Source organism: Chrysemys picta, chromosome 8 (genome assembly GCF_011386835.1).
Source record: "Chrysemys picta bellii isolate R12L10 chromosome 8, ASM1138683v2, whole genome shotgun sequence".
NCBI lineage: Eukaryota > Metazoa > Chordata > Testudines > Emydidae > Chrysemys > Chrysemys picta.
This window is the reverse complement of record NC_088798.1, coordinates 23,221,102-23,238,933: the sequence shown is the minus strand read 5'-3', so window position 1 is coordinate 23,238,933 and position 17,832 is coordinate 23,221,102. Positions and strand designations below refer to the sequence as shown.

General features: G+C 44.5%; 1 protein-coding gene across 4 annotated transcripts in view; it reads left to right on the top strand.

The window, feature by feature from the left end:
• The window catches only part of ERICH3 (glutamate rich 3), a 69,953-nt gene that overhangs the window by 29,198 nt on the left and 22,923 nt on the right, over nucleotides 1-17,832 (top strand). For all 4 annotated transcript variants that reach the window (XM_065554062.1, XM_065554064.1, XM_065554063.1 and 1 more), the window contains exons 7-11: nucleotides 1,753-1,968; nucleotides 4,107-4,287; nucleotides 5,730-5,916; nucleotides 10,555-10,853; nucleotides 15,160-15,396. In XM_065554062.1, the coding sequence (XP_065410134.1) occupies nucleotides 1,753-1,968; nucleotides 4,107-4,287; nucleotides 5,730-5,916; nucleotides 10,555-10,853; nucleotides 15,160-15,396 (1,120 nt within the window). The remainder of the gene's footprint in view (nucleotides 1-1,752; nucleotides 1,969-4,106; nucleotides 4,288-5,729; nucleotides 5,917-10,554; nucleotides 10,854-15,159; nucleotides 15,397-17,832) is intronic.

The following is a 17,832-nucleotide window of genomic DNA, read 5'->3' as shown; positions in this document are numbered from 1 at the left end:
TGGAGAAATGGTCTGAAGTAAATAAGATGAAATTCAATAAGGACAAATGCAAAGTGCTCGACTTAGGATGGAACAATCAGTTGCACTCATACAAAATAGGAAATGACTGCCTAGAAGGCTGCCTAGACTGTGGAAAGGGGTCCTAGTGGATCACAAGCTAAATATGAGTCAACAGTGTAACACTGTTGCAAAAAAAAAATCCAAACAACATTCTAGGATGTATTAGCAGGAGTGTTGTAAGAAAGATGCAAGAAGTAATTCTTCCGCTCTACTCAGTGCTGATTAGGCCTCAACTGGAGTATTGTGTCCAGTTCTGGGTGCCACATTTCAGGAAAGATGTGGTCAAACTGGAGAAAGTCCAGAGAAGAGCAACAAAAATGATTAATAATCTAGAAAAGATGACCTATCAGGGAAGATTGAAAAAATTGGGTTTGTTTAGTCTGGAGAAGAGAAGACTGGGGGGAAAAGGGGTGGCGGACGGACATAACACTTTTCAAGCACATTAAAGGATGTTACAAGGAGGAGGGAGAGAAATTAACCTCTGAGGATAGGACAAGAAGCAATGGGCTTAAATTACAGCAAGGGCAGTTTAGGTTGGACATTAGGAAAAACGTCCTAACTGTCAGGGTGGTTAACCACTGGGATAAATTGCTTAGGGAGCTTGTGGAATCTCCATCATTGGAGATTTTAAAGAGCAGGTTAGACAAACACCTGTCAGGGATGGTCTAGATAATACTTAGTCCTGCCATGAGTGCAGGGGACTGGACTAGATAACCTCTCAAGGTCCCTTCCAGTCCTATAAGTGTATGATCCCAGCAAAGCCTCCCCTTCACCGTCCACAGCTGTAAAGGAGCAGCAACCCCTTCTCCTTTCCTCACCGCAACTCCTCCTCCTAAGCCAAAGAAGTAGGAATAGGGAAGGGGAGCTGCTCAGGCTAGTGGAACCTGCTCACGTGAGTATGTAATTATCTAAAGGGGAAATTCAGCCCCTTCTCCCATAGCTTTGAAGAAAGTGAAGTGAATAGGGTTTATGTCGGTAAAGGTATGAGTGGTTCGGGGGCTGTGACCCTTGTGCAGCCACTGCAAGGTACTGCAGTAAGTTACCATGGACCCTCAGCCCTTCTCCCAGCCGGCTCCCATGGCTGCCAGCTCTCAAACGGGATGGTTTATGTGGACCTGCTGCAGAGCCCAGTTCCAACACCTGCAAGGGTCTGAGTTTCTTCTGTACGCCTGCCTCCTGCTTCAGGGCCTTTGGCTCCTGTGCCCTTGGATGGATTTCATCCTGGAGGAGGAGTAAAGCTCCACTACCAATGGGAATAAAGTCATTTGAAAGGCACTGAGGTAATTTTGTGCCCAATAATTTCATGAAACTCCTTGGTTTCTGCCCCACAAATGAAAGGAAATTAGCACTGTTAATTCATTCACTATTCTGGCTGGCTGTGGTCGAGTCTGCCAGAACCATAAGTAATACTCAATTTAAAAAAAATTAGAATCAGTTCTTGGGTTAAATTTTCAAGGGACCTGGACCCAGGTCCTCTAGCTGTGCTTCCAGATTCAGATTCAGGATTTTGCTCGCACAAATCATTTCGCAAGCAAAGTTGTGGGCACCAATTTAGAGGCCCCTGTTTGAAAATGGGAATGTGAAATGGAAGGAACAGTCAGATCATGTCCATCCAGTATGGTCTCGAGTTGTGCTGAGTAGACTCAGTGTTTTGCATGAACTTGGGTTTGACGTGGTTAAATGTGATTGCAGGGAGAGAAAAACATGATGAGGCTTATGAACTCAGTGGATTATTCAGCTGGATTATCCCCATATCAACTTCCCATCATTAACAATTACGTGATACCGGTGCCACCTCCACCCCAAAAAGGAGATAAGAACATAAAGGGAGTTAGGCATGGGACTTCCAGGGGCAGACGCTTTCGCCCAACCACCGCACCAAATGGCTTAGAGCAGCTGTTAACAAAGGTACAGTATGTGATCTCTTTTCCACCCCCTGCCCCCGATATCTATATTTCTCACTCCAGAGGTGCTTTTACCAGATATGCTGTCTTGAGAGCATGAAGAGGCAGTGAAGTGGTTCAAGAGATGCTGAATCTGGCTAGCAGTGGAAGTAGTGCCAGCCTCCTCAAAGGGCCAGAGAGGAGCAAGATCAGCAGACCAGGGCCAGTGCTGGGGGCACACACCCAAGGCTGTGCACCCTCAGCATTTTGTCAGTGCCAGAGTTACAGTGCAAGTCTGAGTTGGATCTCTAGTTTGGAGAGTGCTTTGATTGTACAATCTGGTCCTACATGTTTGCTTTAATACTGTGCTGAGATATTGTATTGTCTTCTATTTAATGCAGCAGCCTGGAATTGTTTTCCACAGCCAAATTAATTTAATCGAATATATTAATAACCGGACAGACACTAATTCAACTGAGCACGACTGAAATCATCACTTGGAAGTGAACCAACTCAAAAACTAGAAGAAGCAGCTAGACCCTACCTGTTTTTGTCCTCCTCCCCACCTTCAGTTAAAGCTTTGTATACTCCTGAAAACCCAACTTTTGATTGTTTTGTTTTGTAAGCTCTTTCCAAGGATCCATCTATTAAGCATTTCCAATGAAGAAAGTGGTTTTACAAATGCGTTCACAAACATGAATCTAAAATCATTTGTTAAGGAGAATCAAGTGTATCAAACCATTCAACAAGCAGGTGTGTTCACAGAATCAAGATCAGAATGTTGGGAGACTAATCTACTCATGATTTGTCCTTGTACCCCACCGCACCCTTGTTTAGTTGAATGGGGCTATTTGGTTTCCGTGCCACAGAAGAACTGAAAAATTGTCTTTTATGGTGAAGGCCCCCGGCATAAAAGACTCAGTCCTTTCTCAGGCAGAACTACCATTAACTTCCATAAGAGCTTGCCAGTATGGGGGCTGCATGCTTAAGCCCACATTATAGTCCGAATCATACAAGGCAGATGTGGAAAAGACTAATTGGATCATCTGGTCCATCTCCCTGCCAGGGCAAGATTGTTCTCAAAAGCCCTTAGTCAACAGCTGTGCTGGAAAATGCCCCATCGCTTTCTATGATGTCATAAGTCAGAGCAGAAACAGATTAAATTTGCAGACTACTTACGTACTTAAAGTTAGCCACATACTTGTGTCTCTTGCTGAATCAGGATCATAGTGAATCATGACGAACTCAGAGGCTGAACTTTTTCCCCCACATAAAACCCTAATCAAAGAATTTTTAATAGTGTACAAATAAATAACAATCAAAGGCTCCTTGCAGAGCATTCACAAATGGAAACATGAAATTAAATACATGATTCGCTATGTAAAGTTCACGCTGCTCTAACTAGAATGGCTTTGCAGAGAGAATGGAGGAATTCTAAATGGATTCTATTTGAAAAGTAAACTGACATACAGGAATTATTTAGATGTCGGATCTATAGCTGGGAGGACAGCTGATTTGGGTTTTGGACACCAAATACAGGTTTGGTCATTTCAGATTTGGATAAGCATTTGCCAGATCAAAGAAGAAAATATAATTCATCTATCTGGTCCTTCTATGTCTGGTAAAGACACATAGGACCCGATCCTTGGGTCTGGTGGAGCTGTGCTCAATGCAGGACCCTAGATGATGGGCAAACCTAGCTGTATGCTACCTTTGCACGTCCCTGATCTGCACGGTTGCCCAAGTGTGTGTAAGAACAGCCACAATACTTTTTTTTTTTTTTTTTAACGAATTCCAGCTAGATTGACCTGAGGGTCTATTACGCCATCTGGGGACTGCTGGAGTCCAGCAGCGCTCTGGCCATGCCCCCTTCTCCCATGTACATTTCTCATATGCCCAATGTCCCCATGCCAGGGAATCCTCAGCTGACTCAGTAGGGCAGCTGTAAGGCCCCTTTGCACCACCGGAGTGTTACATAGAGTTTGAATCGGGGCCACCGATTTGACACAACAATTTGATCTATTTGCAGTTCAGGAAGGTTAAATTCAGTGAGAGAAAAAGAGGTGAATGAATACTTGAAAAATGTCTCACCAGTGCTGCCCCTTTGTTCACCTCTAGTTAGGAGTCTGGTTATTGAATGCATTTTTTGTGCTCCTGTTGTAGGACTCAGGAAAGTTCCATAAGCCCTCATTACACAGCAATGCATCTGTTACAATGATCTACTTAGGAAAAAGTGTGCACTTGTCTCATGATGACACTGATTACAGAGATGAAATCAAAGTCTATCAGCAACATTGTGGAGGAGAAAACCTTTGTGTCTACAAAGGCAAGCTACTGGAAGGAGGTAAGGATTAAAAGTTGAGGCGTTCATTTTAATTCTGGCAACATCTTATTTTCTGGATAAACTGTTGATGTGATATCAAAATGATTTCAGCTGAGCTCACTCAAGATATGCGCATCCAGGGACTTATAAACCAGCTGCCTCCAACCTAAATCGAGATTTACTGTTCCATGATTGAAAATGAGGCTGCAATTACTTTTGCAAATTATGGAAGAAGGAATTTAGAGGAGTGATTTAACAAAATACTGTGGGTTAGATTAATTTGTGGATAGAGATGTATGGTTAATAAAATATTTGCAGGAGTAAACTGTCCCTGAATACTAAATTATCTGTTTCTGAGTAGCAGTAATACATCAATGTATGCTTTTTATTGTTCCAGAAGGAAAATTATATTCTGGGGACCTGATTCTGATCCGTCTTACACTAGTGTGACTCCATAGACTTCACTAGAGTTACTGTGGTGTATATCAAGAATTAGAGGAGAATCAGGCCTGGGAATCTACTATTCCTGATAGCTAAAAATCACCTCTAGGTTAAGATCAGAAGTCCTCAGATGCAATGAAATCACAGTTGTTCTCCTGCATGGGTGGTTGTGGTGCAGGCACAAGGGAGTTCTCCACAATCACTATACATCACACAATTGTGCACGGTTTCGGCTCTGCCTAACTGACTGAGGAGGAAGAAGGGGCATCTACAATTAAGGAGGGGAGGGTTACTACAGATCATAGTCCTTATTCCAGCCTGGGGATTGGAGGAAGACTTCTTCACATCACTGCCAATGTTATGGAGCTCCTCTGCATAAAGCCTATACCCAGGAGCAGCACAACCCCCGCATGGTGCCATGCTAATGAGTTTCTGTAACCTGAAGTGATGACTACTATTGCTGAAGGGGTGATTTTAGTTTTCCAATTGAGAGAAGCATTTGAACCAGCAGTTCTGTTTCACTCAATGAGTTGTATGTAACTGTGTTTTGCTTCTGATTTTTCATTGAATATGATAAAGAGCTATGTATGGTGTCCTACTGCCATTTGCTGGAGAGAATTAGCACTGCTCAGCTGTGTGTCATACGCCCTATACTGCTAGCTAACAGCTAATGGATATCTTTCTGCAAATCAAGTGGTAGGGGCCTGTGTTTTTGAGATGGGAGGCTCAGGGTTCTATCCTCCCTGCAGCTGTGAAGTTTTGAATAGCTGCAGTGACAATGTCCTAGCTGGCCACGGATATGTTACAGCACCTGCAGGCTGCTGCTGTGGGGGTGGGGACAAGCATGATATTTGTGGATATCAGCAGGTGGAATTTCACAATATAATGCTCTTTAATGCAGATGAGAGGCATAGCGCCTGATCTCACAGGATCCATAGTTTTGGCACATATGCAGACAAAATGGAGGTCACGGGACACAGGCTGTCAAGAAAGCATTAACCCCGTTCTCTCACCAATTACAGAGACCTTTCACTTTACCTCAAAGCGGCACCATGGTTTCCCCTTCAGTCTCACCTTTTTCCTCAATGGGATACAGATGGACAGGCTGAGCTCCTGCTGCGAATACAAGCATCGGAAGGGTGCGAGATTGGGAGGCAAGCATGGATACTTTGGCTTTGTGAATGTGGACAGAGCATCTCCTTGCTATAGGTATGCTCACAAGTGTTTAGACCACAAAACTTTCCCCACTTTTTTAAAATCATCTATCAAACATTTCACCCATTGATCTCTCTAGAGCCCAGGCCACATCTCAGATGAATGGAGATCTGTTGCCTCCCTTGTCTTGAAACCAGTTACACCTCTACCTCGATATAACGCTGTCCTCAGGAGCCAAAAAATCTTACCGCGTTATAGGTGAAACCGCGTTATATCGAACTTGCTTTGATCCACCAGAGTGCGCAGCCCCGCCCCCCCCGCCCCTCCCCCCGGAGCACTGCTTTACCGCATTATATCCAAATTCGTGTTATATCGGGTCGCGTTATATCGGGCTAGAGGTGTAATATCATCTGAATATTGGATCTACTCTTGCAATCTTCCCATAGGCAATCTCCTATTGAAGTCAGTTGATTTTTACATTGTCCCCATTGTGACAGTTCTCAGGGTACCCAGGACTGAGTCACCATGTTACCTCCCATGCCTCCAGTGTGAGGGAGACTTGCTTGTGCTGAACTGGGTATCTGTTCCTTGACACCACAAGCTTGTGAGCCACCTGAGCCTTCTCCTCTGGGCTACGCCAGCCCTCACTTTGCCATGCAGGTTAACAATTGGTGTAGCCCAGTCCCTGAGCCCCTTTGCAGCATTCCCTTGCCACTGACCACTCACAGAAATAACAGGGTCGGTTGTCCCCAAGGGAACAGTGTACACACCAGCTTGTAGGATTCAACTCAGGATCAGCTTCTTGCTTAATACCACAGCACTGATAGTGAAAACAACCAGAAGTTTATTATCAAAGATTCAAGAGATCGTGAGTAAGGATAATGGAAACAAGGGTTTACCTATAAAATAAAACCATAACACACTTTCTAGAGGTTAAACTTAACTAGTAGATTAACCTCCCGTTTAATGAAGTTCATCTCACCCAAAGCCTTTTGCAGCATGTTCAACCCAAGCTGGTGAGGCTCCTGTTTTCATGAATGTCAACACACTGCCCGTTCGGAGGCTCTTCTTTGTTCCCCAAATATAGTTCAGCAAACCTTTGAAGTGTATCTCAAGATAAGGTTCTTTTCCTCTGCCGTGTGTTCTTCCTTGTTGACTTCACATCTTTCTGTTGACTTTGTATGTAAATACCTCCAATGTGTTAGCTTACCATGCTTAATTTACGCGCCGACAGAGAGACAGGTGAATAAACATCTTTTGACTGACAGGAAACCTGTTTCTCCACCTCTGCTGTGATACAGAATCTAAACGTATTTTCAGTATTCCCACATAGCTCCTTACATAGTAACTGTCCACACATTTCACAACGATATTAACAATGTGTGTGACCCTGACTTTCATTTAAGACCTCACATGACATTCTTTGTTGAACCAGAATGCACAGACCAGAATCAGGATATTCTTGTAACCCCCTTGCTAGTTGACACTGAGGGTTTTTTGGGTTACAACCATGTTTTCTGTTTTCAATATGCCAGAGAGTTTTGAACTGAAGATGTATAGCAGGGATAGGCAACCTATGGCACGTGTGCCGAGGCGGCACGTGAGCTGATTTTCAGTGGCACTCACACTGCCCGGGACCTGGCTACTGGTCCAGGGGGCTCTGCATTTTAATTTAAATTTAAATGAAGCTTCTTAAACATTTTCAAAACCTTATTTACTTTACATACAACAATAGTTGTTATATATTATAGACGTATAGAAGGAGACCTTCTAAAAACATTAAAATGTATTACTGGCATACAAAACCTTAAATTAGAGTGAATAAATGAAGACTCGGCACACCACTTCTGAAAGGTTGCCGACCCCGATGTATAGCTACATCAGAGCATTTGTAAGGGGGAAGTTGGAATATATGTCAGCATGGGAAGGGGCAAAAAGGGTCTTTTGTCAACCAGAGAGGCATAGAAGGTGGTTTGGCATTGTTGGATAAGTATGTCAGCTGGATGTTTATGCTAAAAATGATAAGCAGTGACATAGTTTAAATGGTGCCACAGTTACTTATCTGTAGGTTCCATTCATTTCAGTGAGTCATTCCATCTCTCAGACCTATTGTTGACTCAGGCAGACATCACTAAATCAGTTTACACTCAGTTGTATTCTTAAGGTTTTTCTAGGCCACCATGCAGGCTAGATACATAATTAAAACAACAAGAACAAAATCTTAAGATTCAGGAGCACAATTCTGCCTCAGCATTTGAAGTCCACAGTAATTTCCCTGGCTGAAGAGTAGGCCAATATAGGACATTGCCCAGGATGCAGAAAACAAATATGAGCACAACAAAGCATTCCTTTTGTTCATGGCCAAAGACAATGCCATGATCAACAGCTGGAGTGTATGCCAAGAAGTTTCAGTTTTAATTAAAAAAAAAAAAATCTGTCTGCTGGATTTTCAAGGCAGTGTCACACAGTAGAACTGCTGCTGCCATGTATAATTTTTATTCTTTTCATAATATATTTTTAAAACAACAATAAACAGTTGGATGCAGCGGGGGAAGCGGAGAGAGGGGAACCCCCATAGAGCCAAACTAACTTTTTAGATAAACACTAAATTCTGAGGAAAAATTCCATGTCTTTCCACTTCAAACTAACATTTACATGATTTACATGATTTATGTAAATATTATGCTATAGTTGCTGTGACAAGGTTTTCTGAGGAGTGAAAAGCAGCTGAATTAGGATGGAGGTAGTGTTTCAGTAAATATCCAAACTAGCTCAAATCTCCGCTTTTCTGTGTGCATGTGTGTGTGTGGCAAAGAAAGTGAATTACCTTTATCTAAAATGATATGAGCCTGGAGAAATGGTTCAGATTATTTCATATTGGAAAAAAACCAATGATTAATGAAATTCTTCTTTCTTCCACCAGCCCACCCAAATCTAGCTATCGACCTAAAGATCCCCTTTTGTAAGGTTCCTTTCCCAGCAGTTACAGCTGTATTTTCATGTCCCCAACAAGTCACATCCCATAAAGTCCTGCTTTACCCCTGTATGTTTGAAGGGGCAAAATTGTGAGCACAAATAATTTTGGGTGTGATTTTGTGCTCACAGATTCAGGGCCTGATCCCATGCTCAGTGAAGGTTCCCATTGATTTCCATGAGTTTTCGGTCAAGCCCTGAGTGACTTTGCCCCTGATTCCACAATAGGTTCTGCCTGGATGCTGGGGTTAATCTATGCAGAGCTCATTGTATGCTTGAAGCCCTAGATAGCTGTGCACCTGCACATAGGAACTCCAATATCTCAATGACCTTTAGGAAATTATGGGCACTAATAACAGAGAGGACAGAATGCCTAACACAATTATTCACACCTACATTTTGTGCTCACAAAATTGGAAGTCAGTCTCTGAAATTCTAGCCTTGGAAGTCTCTAGGATATCTCATGGCAGGTTAGAAGCAGCTAGAGAAAGGGTTAGCATGAGGGATTGCTGTATTAAAGCTTTATGTAAGAAGAGCAGTTGGATAGGTCATAGTGTTCTAGGAAGGGAATGAAAGGTATGGGAAGGGGTTCATGGCTATGGGGAGAACTGCTGAGAGTAAGGGAGAGGGATCAGCCCTAGAAGAGTTGTCTTGAGGAAAGAAAAAGGAATAAGCAGAGTGGGGTTTTCATTCTTCACTAGGCCTTGGCACTGAGTCTCTGGGTAATGTCTACACTACAGTGGCACAGCTACGGCACACTGTGCCATTGTGGTGATGTAATGCAGATACCTGCTACAGTGACAGAACGGGGTTTTTCCCATTGCTGTAGTTAATCCACCTGCTTGAGACGCTGTAGCTAAGTTGACCGAAGCATTGCTTGCAGCATCTGTACTGGGCCTTAGGTCAGCTTAACTACATCTCTCAGGGGTGTGAAAAATTCACACCTCTAAATGATGTAGCTAGTTTGATCTACATTTTATGTGTAGATCAGGCCCCAGAATATCTCCAGGATCCATAGTATGTTGTGCAATATTTCCTGGATTGTACCAGAGTTCTGAAAGCAAACACCACCTGCTATGAACTAAGAAATCTTTCAATGTGTAGGAGGCAGGTGAGGAAACAGGGTTGGTTGGTGGAGGTTAAAGCAGCATTAAGAATTGTTAAAAAAAAAAAACTAGAGGGAGGGAAAAGAGGAGGTATTGGGTTTGGTCTACACTTAAAACTTATATTGGCATAGCTGTGATGGCCAGGGGGTTAAGGAGGGAAGCAAGTAGGGAGCGTTCTGTCTCTCAGCAACATGGTCCTGGATCTCTGTTCAGTCCATTGCTAGTTGGCCAAAATGCACCTATAAATATGCAATTTGGGGCTTGTCTACACAGCAAGTAGCTGCATGGCAAGCCAGGGTGTGAATCTGCAGCAGCATGATAGTAACATCCTGTGTGCACACTGCCGCAGTGCAGTGAAAGTCCTGGAGAGTAGCTTAGTGCAGTACTGATGCAGTACTGTATGGTAGAGCAGGACCAGGATTTGCTCTAAAGGGTTTTTTAACCCTTTGGATTCCAAAGTGCTTTACAGAGCTGGGTAAATGTTACTGTCCCATAGTGGTGAATCTGAGGCATAGGACAATGTATTTAATTTTATTTTTAACTCACTAGGCATGTGGCAAGTTACGGAAGGAAAAATGTGTAGTTTCCAAGTTTCCCGTGTTGTTTTTGTTAGGTGTATTATTGCAATGGGCCTGGACAAAAACCCCTCTCCTCCAAAGAAAAAGATGAAAGAAGACTATGGAGAAAAGCAAGAGGATTCCGTGAAGGATGAAGAGCACAACGAGCCAAGCGAGGGCAGCATTGAGCAAGAGGCGACCAAACACTTGACAGTTGAAATTTCATCAGCTCACGGAGAGGGTAAGGAGCCTGCAGAGGACAGCGTGGAAATTGCAGAGGAGGAAAGAGAAGAAGAAACACAAGAAGGACCAGAGGATGAGTCCGAAGATGACCAGGAAAATGCTAGTAAAGATGGTACAGTATCAAAAAGCCAAGTTAAGGAACAAAAATGGGGAGGCAGAATCGTCTAATGGAGAGGGCATAGCACTGCTAGTCAGGAGACTTGGGCTCTATTCCCAACTCAGCCGCTGACACAAGCGAGTCCCTTCGCCTCTTTTCCACTTCCCAGCCCATGTCTATCTTGTCTGTTTGGACTGGATACTTTTAGGGCAAAGGCTGACTCTTGCAGTGTGTTTGTGCCTAGCATGGGGTTACCATTCGTCCGGATTCCCCCGGACATGTCCGGCTTTTTAAGCTAAAAATAGCGTCCGGGGGGAATTTGTAAATGTCCGGACTCCCCCCCCCCCCCCCATGCAGAGCACGCGCGGCTAACAGTGCAGCCGGCCAGATGGTGCCACTTACATGGGGCTCCGACACTCAGCCAGAGAGAGCTCCTCCTCCTCCCCCCTGCAGCAGAAATCACTCCCTCCCTCCCTGCATTCGCAGATCGCCTCCGGCAGTCTGGAGCTCCTCCCCCGCTGCTGCCCAGCCTGCCCACGAGTCAGGCAGTTCCTGAGCAAGTTCACCAAGACATTAGGCAAAGAAAGGCCAACAACAAGGGAGCCAGGGGGTCGGAGAAGGGGCAGGGAGGTTCTGGAGGGGGCAGTCAAGAGACGGGGGGGGGGGTCGGGAGTTCGGGGGGGGCTTTCTGGGGGTGTGGATAAGGTTTTGGGCAGTCAGGGTACAGGTAGGGGGTAGGGTCCTGGGGGACATTTGGGCGGGGTCTTAGGAGGGGGCAGTTAGGGGACAAGGAACAGGGAGGCTTAGGTAGGGGGTGGGGTTCTGGAGGGCAGTTAGGAGCAGGGGTCCCAGGAGGGGGCAGTCAGGGGACAAGGAGCGGGGGGGGGGCTGTCAGGGGGCAGGAGTGGGGAGAGGGATTGGAGCAGTCAGGGGACAGGGAGCAGAGGGGTTTAGATGGGTCGGGAGTTTTGGGGGGGGCTATCAGGTGGGGGGGTGGAGAATGGTTGGATGGGGCATGGGAGTCCCAGGGGGTCTGTCTGGGGGTGGGGGTGTGGATAAGGGTTGGGATAGTCAGGGTACAGGTAGGGGGTAGAGTCCTAGGGGGCCAGTTAGGATGGGGGGAGGGTCTCAGGAGGGGGCAGTCAGGGGACAAGAGGCAGGGAGGCTTAGGTAGGGAGTGGAGTCCTGGGGGGCAGTTAGAGGCAGGGGTCCCAGGAGGGGGCAGTCAGGGGACAAGGAGCGGGGGGAGGGTTGGGGGTTCTGAGGGGGGGGGAAGTGGGAGGGGCAGGGGCGGGGCTAGGGCAGGATGGGGCGGGGCTAGGGCAGGACAGGGGCGGGGCTCCTCCTGTCCTCTTTTTTGCTTGCTGGATTATGGTAACCCTAGCCTAGCACCAAGGGTCTTGATGCACTCTGTGTGGTACTGGGCTACAGAAAGTAACAACAGCAAATATGTTTTCAAAATCTTTCGTAATCTAAATTTAAGGTCTTGTTTACACTGTGACTTTAGCAACCAGTGTAAGTACATTGATACAAACTCTTAGTATAGAGACAGTTTACTCTGGCAAAGTAGGAATTGCCCCACTCCAGATTACTCTGGTAATGAAGGACAGAGATTTAAGAAGTGTGTGTGTGTGTGTGTGTGTGTGTGTGTGTGTGTGTGTGTGTGTGTGTGTGTGTGTGTGAGAGAGAGAGAGAGAGGGGCGAGGGTGAGGGGGGGAGAGGAGAGAGAGAGCATAGGCAGTGCAGGTAACAATGCCAATAGTTAAGGTTGCAGGAGCCATGGGGTATATAGGAGCTGAGTGGGAGAGAGGGACAGGAGATGTGGGGGGTGAGGAGGGAGACAGAAGACAGCGGAGATGCAACAAAGAGGGAGGGGAACCGGAGCTGGGTGATATATAGACACAGAGGAGGAGGTGGGGTAGTAGCCAGAGGATGGGAGATGGTGGAGGATAGGAGCAGAACAGGGGGTGGTGGTCAGGACCTGAGGCTTCAGGTGGGTGCATAGGAGCAGAATGGGGATGTGGCAGGAGTGGAGGGGTTGGGGGGTTAATAAAAGGATGGGGAGGGGGCAGGAGTGGAGGGTTTCGGGGGTGTATAGAAGGATGGGGCAGGAGTGGAGGGGCTATAGGAGGATGGGGGAAGGGGCAGGAATGGAGAGGCTGGGGTTTATAGAAGGCTGGGGCAGGGGCAGGAGTGGTGGGGTTGGGGGTTTATACAAGGAGGGGGCAGGTGCAGAGGTGTTGGGGGTTTATAGAAGGAGGGGGAGGGGGCAGAAGCAGTGGGGATGGGGGTTTATAGAAGGATGGAGAGGGAGTGGAGAGGTTAGGGGGTTATAGAACGATGGAGAGGGGGAGGAAGTGGAGGGGTTGGGGGTTTATAGAAGGATGGAGAGGGGGAAGGGGTGGTGGGGCCTGGGGTTACAGAAGGATGGGAAGGGGGTGGAGGGGTTGGGGGTTATAGAAGGATGGGGAGGGAGTGGAGGGGTTGGGGGTTTATAGAAGGATGGAGAGGGATATGGAGTGGTGGGGCTGGAGTTTATAGAAGGATGGGGCAGGAGTGGAGGGATTTGGGGTTAATAGAAGGATGGGGGGGTGGAGGGGTTGGGGGCAGGAGTGGAGGATCTGTCTGCAATAGATTATAATTTTGAGTTGCATAGTTCATTCATTCTTTGCATTTGTGATCAGCATCTGACTTTCAGGGTTATTCTTGTTCTGCTTAGATTTATAGTATCTCCTTTCTAAGGTCAAATCTAACACAGAAGTTTATGTCTTGAATACAGTATATCCTCATTCTATCATTCCTACTGGGGCTATAGCACTAAAAGCTGCCTATGTGGAGTGAAATAAATCTGTTCACCTCTTGGTTAGAGTCCTTTCTTGTTTTTAAGCTGGCAGTTTTCTTGTACCATATAACCACCAATGCTTTTTCCATCTGTTGTTTGGCATGTGCATATCTATCTATCTGTCAATACAAAAATTGTTAGCATCTCCTGTTTATTCATTTACTTATTTAAGAGAAGCCTTTTTCATAATATATCATTTTATTTCTCCATAAATATTTTCCCACTTTCTACTCCTGTCCTCACTTTCATGAGTTTTCTGCACCCACACAAAACTTTCTCATTCGGCACTAGGAATACGTTTTTGTGATTAGCCAGGCCTTTTTCCCAGCAGGGGATGGACATCTCTCTGACAATTACTGAGAAGGCTTGCCACCTCAGAGGCAGCTGGAATCTCAATTGATTTGAATGTAGAAAATAAATCTACTCATTTTCTTAATTCTCATTGTGGAGTAATTGTTTATTTGCCTAATTGGTTCCACATCAGATACTCTTCCTTTCTGTCTTTGGCATTTTGTCACTTCAACAAGAAAAAGAGGTGAACAATTAAATTTGAAAGGTGAGAAATTATCGCCCCGAGGGACAGCTGGAGCGTGTCTGATGTGACAATTCTCTTTCATGATACAGTTTTGTTGCCTCTCTGCAGACTGTGCAGCAAATTAATGGTTGCAAAGTAAATCTTTTATTGTGAAAGGGAGTTAGGTATGTTCTGGTTTGTGGGAATATAATTAGTCTGTTTCTGGGTGGAGCGGAGAACATTTTCTGATACACACATGATTTCAATTTTGAATTACATACAAAGCCCTTATGTTATCAAATGTTCCTAATCAAATTCTCAGTAAGAGACTTGGGTTGAAATCCTGTTCCCACTGAAGTCAAAATGGGAGTTTTGCCAATAGCGTCAATGGAGCTAGGAATTCACCCTGTAACCAAATGAATATATTAGAAGAACAGTGCAATAATCAGAGTTTTCATCTGCAGTGTCCTTTGGCTGAGTCTGAATAATTAATTTATTTTGTAGGACACCCCTCTGTTAATTAGCCTTGTAAGAGAAAGGTGGACCGACTTCCCACAGAACATATTGTCCTTCTGATGCTTTATCCATTGCTTAAATAAATTTTCCTTGCAGAAAATGTTTTCTATAATGGGGATCTCTTCCCTTTATATGTTGTTCCTGCATTTGTCTATCTGACCTATCTTTGTTGGTTTTATTCTTTACACTTGAATGACACCTGCTAGATCATTGAGTAGCTTTGTTCCATTTCTGTTACTCTAGATTTAAAGAAAATGATTTGTTTTCTGGGGTAATGTACTTTTACAATCCCTCCTGTGGCCTCATATATTCACTTATTGTAGAAAGAAGTGAGGAAATGCAAAGAGAAAAGAGGGTTAATGGAGTTAACCTCTCTCTGGTTAATATGAACTTTAAGTAGTTATGAATTCCATTTTCTATCTCACGCTAGAGGTCTTCTTTTATTTCAGAGTATGATGAAGATTTTGAAGCAGATGAAGAGAAATCAGATGAGAAAGTTAATGAAGAAGGACAGGCCGATGATCAAATGAATGGAATGTCAAAGTCACCCTCAGATGATGAAAAAGATAATTTAGACCATGAAAAGGAGAGTAAAAGCTCATCACAAAAGGCGCTGCAGGCCGCTGACAGCGAGAAAGATGAAAGTGATGGATATTCAAACAGTGACTCAGAGGAAGATAAACAAGGTTAGTTGCTTTTCTTACCACGGTGCAGAGGTTTTACATTTTATGTATGCCCTATTGTGTACATCTAGCCTGCATTTATGTTGAGCTACACATTACACTGTCATGAAAGTGACACTTAGGGCATCATCCATCACAAAATATCCTTGGCACAGAAAGCTATGGATCCAGTCTCCCCCGCAGGTTGGCCGGGCTGTCCACAGGTAACCTAGCTCTGCAACAGCATGCTGTGGAGCTAACCAGAAATGAAGAACACAGGCCACCTCTCTTCCATTTTAGCTGCAATATTCCTGATTCTCAAGACCCTTTGTCCCTCCCCGCGCCATCCATTCAGTTCATCCAGCTCTGGGGACTTCAACAGCAGAGTCAAGGGAAAGGGGTTGGGACGGCTTTGTGGCCTGCATCATGCGGGAGGTCAGACTAGATTATCATAATGGTCCCTTCTGACCTTAAAGTCTATGAGTCTATGGTCTACAATAACATTACTGCACAGCCATGGGCGAGGAGAAAGAAAGAAGGGCATGTTATTAGCCGCGTCACAGCATTGTAACACTTTACACTGCCATAGTGCCTTTCATCTGAGAATCTCAAATGTTAATTATACCCAGCAATATTCCTCTGATGTATACAACAGGTAAGGGACATAGAAGAATCATTTCACACCCCCTGTAGAAATACAGTAATCTCTAGAGTGCAATGCAACAGCTCATAGCAATGTTGCAGAATGGTTCAGGATCAGAAATGAAGATGTAGCTACTAGGGGAATTTAGGGAGGAATTTAGGCAAACTAAATCCTTTGGGGGCAGATCTTCAGTTTGTGTAAATGTTCATCTCTCCATTGACTTCAGTGGACCTATGGCAATTTACATCAACTCAGGATCTGTTCTTTTAGTTGTAATTTGGCCGGCAGACCTTGGTCCCCCACCACTCTTATGGTGTGTGTGTGTGTAGTCTTTAACACATCAGGTGTTTTCCGTCTGACAGTCCTTATATGTGAGCTATTTGCTCAAGTTAAATGTAAACATTACTTTCATGTTTGTATTTCTATGTGAATTAGGCAAAGGTAAAGCAGCTCTTGGGAAAAAAATTGCAACTTTCTATAGAAAGACTAAAAGTCTTCAGACACTCAAACCAGGTTTGAAACATGTTTGCATATAAAAATCACCACAATGATCAGAAAGAATCTTAATTTTTCATTTCTCTAATGATTATTAGGAATAATTTATTTACTGATTCCTGGACAATCAGTACACTTTTTAAAACTGTTTTCTGCTTATTAGTGTCTTGCATAATCAGCTTTCTTGTGAACAAATTAGTTGCTTCTTGAGCTGTATCAATTTTGTTATGGTCAGAAAGAGAGAGAGTGTGTGTGTGTAGAGATAGATAACATAACAGTGAGGGTCCTTGGTTCTTCCTAAATTAATATACTTCTTATTTGACTATTAAATACTGCAACACCGATAACATAGTGTAGTGAGGTGTTTCCATTAACTTTGTTTCATGCCACCATTTGAAATACAGTAGAACCTCAAAGATACAAACACCAGAGTTAGGGACTGACCGGTCAACCGGACACCATGTGAAACCAGAAGTAACCAATCAGGCAGCAGCAGAGACAAAAAAAAAATGCAAATACTGTACTGTTCCTGTAGTGCATCTTAAAGGTAGGCACATCTGGGCTTCCTGTCCCCACCCCATCCTTACCCCCACACAGAGGGGCAGCCTCTTACAGCAAGACGCTGAGATTGCCAGCCCAAGGCAGCCGGCCTTCCCCCCCCATCCTGACACACACACACACACACACACACACACACACACACACACACACACACACACACACGACAAGCTTGCAAACTCATGCTGCAGCGGAGGGAGCTCCGCTGCTGCTGAAGCCTGGCCTGGAGTGTCAGCTGCTGGACCTGGAGCCCAACTGCGCTTTGTTCCGAGTTATGAACGTTTCACAGTTCTGCATGACCTCCATTCCCGAGATGCTCATAACTCTGAGGTTCTACTGTATATTAATACTCACTGTGAGTTGTGCACATGGATAAGGGCATGGCATGGTCATTCAGAAATGCCTGAAATTCTTTTCTAATTGACAAAATGCTTTCAAAAGTATGTGCGTTGTAATTCTCACATTCCATCCCTTAAACTATTTTAATTTGCTTTGCTTTAATTGCGGTTTTTAATTAAACTGGGTAAATTCTACCATTTAGTAGCAGAAATTGTATTTCCTGGAAAGCTCCCAGCATCATGCAAATAAATACGCACTCTGAATTTTTCCCAAGATCAATTTTCAAATCAGTTGCTTTTTAAATGTAGCTCCTTACTGATTTTGTGGGCTAGTAATTGATCTCTTCCTCATGCAACCCCAATGAGAAATTATTTTAGGCAGGATGATCACACTAATCAGATAGCTTTGAGACTCTTTACTGAACT